The sequence below is a fragment of the Engraulis encrasicolus genome, chromosome 22, assembly GCF_034702125.1.
Source record: "Engraulis encrasicolus isolate BLACKSEA-1 chromosome 22, IST_EnEncr_1.0, whole genome shotgun sequence".
In the NCBI taxonomy this organism is placed as follows: Eukaryota; Metazoa; Chordata; class Actinopteri; order Clupeiformes; family Engraulidae; genus Engraulis; species Engraulis encrasicolus.
Genome location: NC_085878.1, coordinates 9,763,240 through 9,770,739, shown reverse-complemented (window position 1 = coordinate 9,770,739; position 7,500 = coordinate 9,763,240). Strand labels below are relative to the sequence as shown.

General features: G+C 47.1%; 1 protein-coding gene across 9 annotated transcripts in view; it reads right to left on the bottom strand.

Annotated features, from left to right (window-relative positions):
- plekha7b (pleckstrin homology domain containing, family A member 7b) overlaps positions 1-7,500 on the bottom strand; it is a 201,267-nt gene that overhangs the window by 41,094 nt on the left and 152,673 nt on the right. For 5 of the 9 annotated variants that reach the window (XM_063188448.1, XM_063188451.1, XM_063188454.1 and 2 more), the window contains exons 10-12: positions 4,232-4,657; positions 2,307-2,703; positions 1,543-1,734 (exon numbers count right to left, since the gene is read on the bottom strand). In XM_063188448.1, the coding sequence (XP_063044518.1) occupies positions 1,543-1,734; positions 2,307-2,703; positions 4,232-4,657 (1,015 nt within the window). Of the gene's footprint in view, positions 1-1,542; positions 1,753-2,294; positions 2,704-4,231; positions 4,658-7,500 lie in introns of all 9 variants that reach the window. The other 4 variants (XM_063188449.1, XM_063188452.1, XM_063188453.1 and 1 more) reach the window with 1 other exon arrangement.

Below are 7,500 nucleotides of genomic sequence, written 5' to 3'. Positions count from 1 at the left end.
ACTGCAGCTGCCCATATCCACTGTGAGAGGAATAATTAAGAAGTTCAAAACAACTGGAACAGTGGTAAACAAGCCTGGACGAGGACCCAAGTTTATTTTGCCACCACGCACAGTGAGGAGGATGGTAAGAGAAATCAAAAGATCTCCAAGGCTCACTGTTACAGAATTACAACAAATGGTAGCATCCTGGGGTCACAAAGTCTCCAAATCAACCATCAGGCGCTGTCTACACGCCAACAAGCTGTTTGGGAGGCATGCACGGAGAAAACCTTTCCTCACCCACAATCATAAACGCAAACGTCTGGAGTTCGCCAAGCGGTATTGGGGCTTCAACTGGGACCGTGTGCTTTGGTCAGATGAGACCAAGATTGAGCTTTTTGGCAACAAACACTCTAAGTGGGTCTGGCGTGCCACGAAAGATGCGCATGCTGAAAAGCACCTCATACCCACTGTGAAGTATGGGGGTGGGTCAGTGATGCTGTGGGGCTGTTTCGCTTCCAAAGGCCCTGGGAAGCTTGTTAGGGTGCATGGCATCATGAATGCTTTGAAATACCAGGACATTTTAAATCAAAATCTGTTGCCCTCTGCCCGAAAGCTGAAGATGGGCCGTCACTGGGTCTTTCAGCAAGACAATGACCCTAAACATATGGCCAAATCTACACAGAAATGGTTCTCCAGACACAAAATCAAGCTCCCCCCATGGCCATCTCAGTCCCCAGACCTCAACCCCATTGAGAACCTGTGGGGCGAGCTGAAGAGGAGAGTACAGAGGAGAGGACCCAGGTCTCTGGATGATTTAGAGAGATTCTGCAAAGAGGAATGGCTGAAGATCCCTCTTTCTGTCTTTTCCCATCTTGTGAAACATTATAGGAGAAGATTAGGTGCTGTTTTGTTGGCAAAAGGGGGTTGTACAAAATATTAACACCAGGGGTGCTAATAATTGTGACACACATTATTTGATGTCAAATAATTATTTCTTTATGTGTGATTTTTTTCCCCACTGAATAAATGCACTTGTATTGAAGGTTGGATTTTTGTCTTTTTTTCCATTAAGGTCCCATATTATTTAGAAAAAAAAAATAATAATTGGAAGCTAAAAAACACATCTCAACCAGGGGTGCCAATAATAATGGAGGGCACTGTATATATATGCCTGGATGTGTTGGTGTGTGTGCATGTGCTGAGTGGTATGTGCATTATGGGTTTGTACTGTGGGTTTACCTCTGGGTGTGGAATTTAAATTGAAATGTCACATGCTCACACGGTTTAAAATACATCTGAAATTGAGGAAAAAATTAGTCTTAATTTACATGTAGTAGTCGTACATTTTCGCAAAGGTCTAGTGTGTGTGTGTGTGTGTGTGTGTGTGTGTGTGTGTGTGTGTGTGTGTGTGTGTGTGTGTGTGTGTGTGTGTGTGTGGTGTGTGTGTGTGTGTGTGTGTGTGTGTGTGTGTGTGTGAGTGTGCGTGTGCGTGTGCGTGTGCGTGTGTGTGTGTGTGTGTGTGTGTGTGTGTGTGTGTGTGTGTGTGTGTGTGTGAGGTACCTTTGAGAGGTGTGTGGCAGGCCGTCTTGGTGAAAACATGACAGGATGGTCGGCGAGCGGCACCTCGTTCAGAGGCCTGACGGTAACGCGGTCGGAGGGGGTGTGCGGTCTCCGTGGAGACAGCGGCTTGGACGAGGGGGCGGAGGGGGGCACTTCGCATGGTGATGGGGGCACAGAGATCGACCGGGGTACCTTTGGCACATTGAATGACTAATAAACACACAGAACTACAATTGAGTATAATGGTGTGCTATATACAGTTCATACTTTTGACTGACTGATTTTTTTTGATCGATTGGGAAGCCATGGCCAAATGGTTCGAATCCCACCCTGTCCAATAGGAAAAGGTGTATTAAGACACCTTCCCCTTCTGCTGAAATGGCACTTACAGTAACTAGAGTAACTGAAATGGCACTACAGTAACACACATTGCTCCAGGGACTGTAGGGACCAATACTTTCTACTAACTGTAATATACTTTGAATAAAAACACAAGCAAAGTGTAATATACAGAGGTGTATGAAGTGAAAGCAAAAGTTCTCTTTCAGTGTACCCATCTCATTAGGCAGAGTGGAATAACTGGTGTATGCAGTGAAATAACTCTGTCAAATCATACATAGTGCTGTATATTAGTACACCATTACATCAGTAGAAGAACTTCCATTTTTAATTCATATACCTCCGTTAATGTGATGTGATGTGATGTGATGTAATGTGCTGTAATGTAATATAATATATATAAATATATATACATAAGGATTGACCTCCAGGGTGACGCGGAAGGAGGCGCCGGCCGAGTCCAGGTAGTCTGGCCCGGAGTAGATGGGCGCGGTGGGGCTGCCGTGGCGGAACTGCTGGCGCTGCTGCCACTCGTAAAGCTGCCACACCATGCCCTCGCGGCTGGCCACGCGCTCGTCCGTGGTCATGCGGAAGTGGCTGAGGCGGTCCTGGGCGTACTTGTAGTCGCTGGGCAGGTTGCGGGGCGCCTGCGGGGAGCCCATGGTGGGGGCCGCGGCCGTGCTGGCGGTGGCCGTGGTGGCAGAGGCGGGGTGGCGGAGGGTCTTTGGCAACGACTGGTAGGTGTCCACGCCCATTAGGATGCCCGCCTTGGGCTGCGTGGGGGGCGTCCGCCTGGGAAGGCTGTACTCCGTGGTGGCATGGCTGCAAGACACAGAAGAGTGGCATAAATGAATATGTGCATGCACAGAAAGCTTCCATTGAAGTTTATCGCTTGGTTTTGTAGCGGCGTGTTGAGCCCTCAAATATAAATGACACTAAATACTGTAAATAATCAAAAATATATTTTAAAAATATTTTAATACGATCCTACATTTTCAAGCTTGCATGGTTAGGACAATGGTTAGTGTATGTTTAGTGCACTAAATATGAAATGCTCTTACATGTAGATGCACATGAAAATTAAACGTTAAACTGAATTGCTTCCTCATATAATGCCCAATTAGATAAAAGATAACAGATAGTTATATAATAGAATGACCAATTAAAGATTAAATCAGCTATAGATCTACAAAAGACACCTTGATTATTACATTATAAATGGTATTAAATTAGATTATAAAATTGATATATCTGCATTCTTTATCCTGTGCACTAATATTTAGTTCCAGACATTCAGTATTTTAGTTCCCATCACTATGACTTTCACGTTGATGTACTACCATTTGATACCAGCAGAGGGAACTGTTCCACAGTAGATTTATTTTTACATCAGTGCTACTCTCCCACGACACAGGAAAGGACTGCTGCTATGGAATTATGCACAAAAGTAATTACAGGGTTGACATTATCATTTAATGTCTTGGGACACTGAGCTTTCTTCATGCATTTCTTGGGAAGATTTTGCATTTAATAGGGTGCTTGAAACAGTGAGAATTTTGTGGGTTGGCCAAGTCATCTGAAAGGACAGTCTGGCGCCGTTGTCACACTGACAAATCTGTCAAAGGTGTCAAAAATAACTAAGACACGCAAATATCAAGTCCTGTGAAAACAATCTAGTATTGAGGGGTACGACAAACTTTGAATTTCTAATGTGAATTCTCACTGACCAACTAGATTTTGTCAAATAAGCACAACACCATGAGCAACATTTTGTTGAAGTGAAGCTCCTATTGTCATTGTAACACAGCACTACACAGCACACAGTGCTCTCTGCACACAACAAAATTGCATTTATGTATCGCCTGTGCAAGGGGGCAGCCTTAAACAGTGCCCCACGGGAGCAGTGTGGTTTGATGGTACCATCCTCAGGGCACCTACTAAGTCATGGAGGAGGATGGGGAGAGCACTGGTTAATTACTACCTCCACCAACCTGGTACGTCAGGAGTCGAACCTGTAACCTTTGGGCTACAAGGCAGACACCCTAACCGCTTACCCATGACTGCCCAAATAAGGTTACAATAAGGTTTGAAGTCAGAAAGGTTTTATTTGTTCCAAAGGTACACTGTCTAGGTACTACATGCACACAGGCAACACCAAATATCTTGTGGTTTCCCTAAACATAGTCTTTGTTCAAAGTCAAACCATTATATCTTTTTTATGTTATTATGATATTTATATTATATAGCATATTTGAACACCAAAACAACTGCATAAACAGTGACAGCATCCACAGCATGGACCTCCTGCTGTACTGCATGCCTTTTGTTTCCTTGCAGTTCACAGACTCACCTCTTGGGGTCTCCCTTCTGCACTTTCACCCAGTGCTCCACCTGGGCAAGGGCCGTCTTCCTCTGCACCGTTTTCTCCGACTCGGGGCGCTGCGGCCGCCCCCTCTGGTACACCACACCCCCGTTCTGCTCCAGAGGGGCCACAATGGGGCCCCCGTGGCCTGGCGGGTGGCCGTTGGGACGATAGGACGAGGGCCGCGATGGAGGGGCTGTCGACTCCGGCGAGAGGTCGTCCACGTCCACCTCCACCACCACCCTGGCCTGGGCTTCCGCCCTCTCCGCCAGCAGCTCTCCTCTGCTGGGACCCTCCCCCATCTCCGCTGGGTAGTGCGTCTCGTGCTGGACCGGGCTCTTGCTGCTGCAGCTGTTGATGTGATTGGTCTGCGGCACTGCCAGTTGCTCTTGCTTGTCGGGTCTTTCCACCTCTCTGCAGGGATAGGGAAAAAAGAAAATGGAGAATGAATGGAAAGACATGGAAACCCTGGAGGTAAAGTAAAAAAAAACTAATGGAGCAATTAAATAAGTTCAAATTGCATGCGGTATAGTGGAGGCATGGGACTCCCTGATCTACTGTACCGTATACCATGTTTACCTCTACTACAGAGACCAAATACAGGTCTGAGGGGCAGTGACATATGAACGTACGTAATACAAATGTGGAATTAAAAGGTTGCACCAACTATAGGGCAGTAATTTATACAGGAAAGAGGAAATAAATATCCAAGTGGACCAGGGATAAACTGGCTGTCCAAAAAGTCAGACAATCAAACAAAAGTAATCAACCAGTGCTCTCCCCCATCCTCCTCCATGACTGAGGTACCCTGAGCATGGTACCGTCCCACCGCACTGCTCCCCATGGGGCGCCACTGAGGGCTGCCCCCTTGCACGGGTGAGGCATAAATGCAATTTCGTTGTGTGCAGTGTGCAGTGTTCACTTGTGTGCTGTGGAGTGCTGTGTCACAATGACAATGGGAGTTGGAGTTTCCCAATGGGCTTTCACTTTCACGCTTTCACATCATCAGTAGCACAGGTGCTGGACCAAAAATAAGACAACTGAAAGGAAAATAAAGATCCGCAACACTGTTTGATGCTCCCAAACATGTAATAGCACAACGTTTCGGACTCTCAGCCCTTCATCACAGTGCAACGATACTGTTTGATGCACCCAAAAAGATACCTGGCTCTCGACAGACCATTGTGTATTTCCACTCAGCGTTGTGAGCTTACACAAGGGTCTGGAGAATCTTGGCATCTATGGTAAATAGTGCAACAGTTGTTTTAAACAACAATGGCCACTCGCATGAACTCACGACATTGATTCTGTAGATTCAACTGCATTTTCAAATCTGTTTGTAGTTGTAGTAGCACCTCATGAAAAATGTCAGACAAGAGATTTTCGCAATCGCGTGCATTTTGATAAAACGAGACAATTGTAGACATACGCAGATGGCGTAGTTCCAGAAGAATGTTCGTGTAGATGGAACCCATTCATCTAGCTACAGCCAGATAGGAGGCCTAGATCACCTATTTACAACACTTTTCCTATATATTTTAAGGACCCCACCGCCCCTCTACTCCCATCACACTAATCGCCTTTAGAAACATTAAGTGCTTAACTTCCTTCCCGCCCTCTAAATCTTTCTAGCCCCCTCCATTATTATGGGCTGGATCATGCCTCATGTCACCTCAATATGCGTTACCCATCGAAGTGAGCTACCAAGCCATGACAATGCACTACAGTAGTCAGGGCCGCTGACAGCTTCGGCTGGGCCCAGGACAAAGTCATCTCAAAGGCCCCCGGACCTAATACATTCAATGCAATGAGGATCCAATTATAGACCCGCCATCTCCCTGGGCCCAGGACAACTAACCCCGTTGTTCCCCCTTGTCGGCTACCCTGACAGTAGTGCCTGTAGTAGGGGTTAAGGGCCGTACACACACGTCGCTGCTATTTACTCGCTACTTGCTCACTCGCCTACTTGCCACTCGCTCTGGGTGATTTTGTTTACTGGTTGTCATGGTTCCCGCTGTCCGCGCCAATAACGTCCGTACGAAACAAAATGTAGGCCTACGCTGTTTAACGATGATCGAGTGCTGTGCACAACCATGCATATGAGCCTTTGATGGTGTACACTGTATGTATTTTCCTCAACACTTTTAACCAAAGTGTGATGGCGTGCAGAAGTTTGGTGGTCAGAACACCACAGGGGCAACGTCACCTGTCAATAATCTGTATTCTGCATTCCAATTGGTTACTCGCTTAACTCGCGTCGCTCGAAGATAAAATAAGTTTATCTCGGAACCCGCCCACATCGCATCGCTTGTACTCTCCTCGCCTACTCGCCAGCGAGACTCGTTGGAACACGTAGACATTCTATTGACTTCATCCGCTGAGCGAGTAACTAGCAGCGACGTGTGTGTACGGCCCTTTAGGGTTAGAGATATGGAAGCAGCCCATCTCGGCAGAGCACCAGCTAAGAGACAGGAACAGGGAGCCTGTGGCAAATCTGTCAAAAGCCTTGCCTGTATCACTTCCTTGAAATAACAGAGTGAGTCACGCCCTCTATCCCATCAGTCAACTCCACTCAAGGTCCCACACGCTGCCTCACAACCGTTCTCCCCAAACCCTCCCTCTCCTCCTTCCCCCTGCCCGACCCTTACATCACACTCCCCCCCTCAGTGGCAGGCCGAAACCAACGGTAGGCAGCAGCAGACACTGGCGTCAGAGATTATTTAAGTACCGGTATATAGAGATATGCCAATGTAATAGGTTGCTATGGGCACCTAACATGACCAGGTTCCGGTCTGCCTAAAGGGGCGTGTCATAATACTCCTAGCATTGAATAGAACAGTCCTTAGGTCTGCCTAGGTCTGCCTAAAGGGGGATTTCCCCTCCTCCCCCTTGCAATAATAGAACCCGGAAACAATGGGCCAATGGAACCTCTCTCTCTCTACTCTCTCTGCTCGCGTCTTAATTAATCTCCACCCGATCGCAGCAAGCTTGCGCTATACCTCCCCATGGTGAAGCTGTGTGCACTGTGGGGAAGACACCGTACAGGCCTGATCTATTGGAGGAGAAGAGTTGGAGATGGAGGAGATGGAGGATGGATAGGGATTTGGTTGGAGGAGGAAGGGAGAGAGAGAGAGTGAGAGTGGGGTTTGAAATGAATATACAACCCAGTTCCAAGATATGAAACTCAGTCCGCTGCCGGGAACCGTGCCATTTAAACCTGGAGTGCTTTCTTACTTTCGGAGGGCAATTTCTCACTT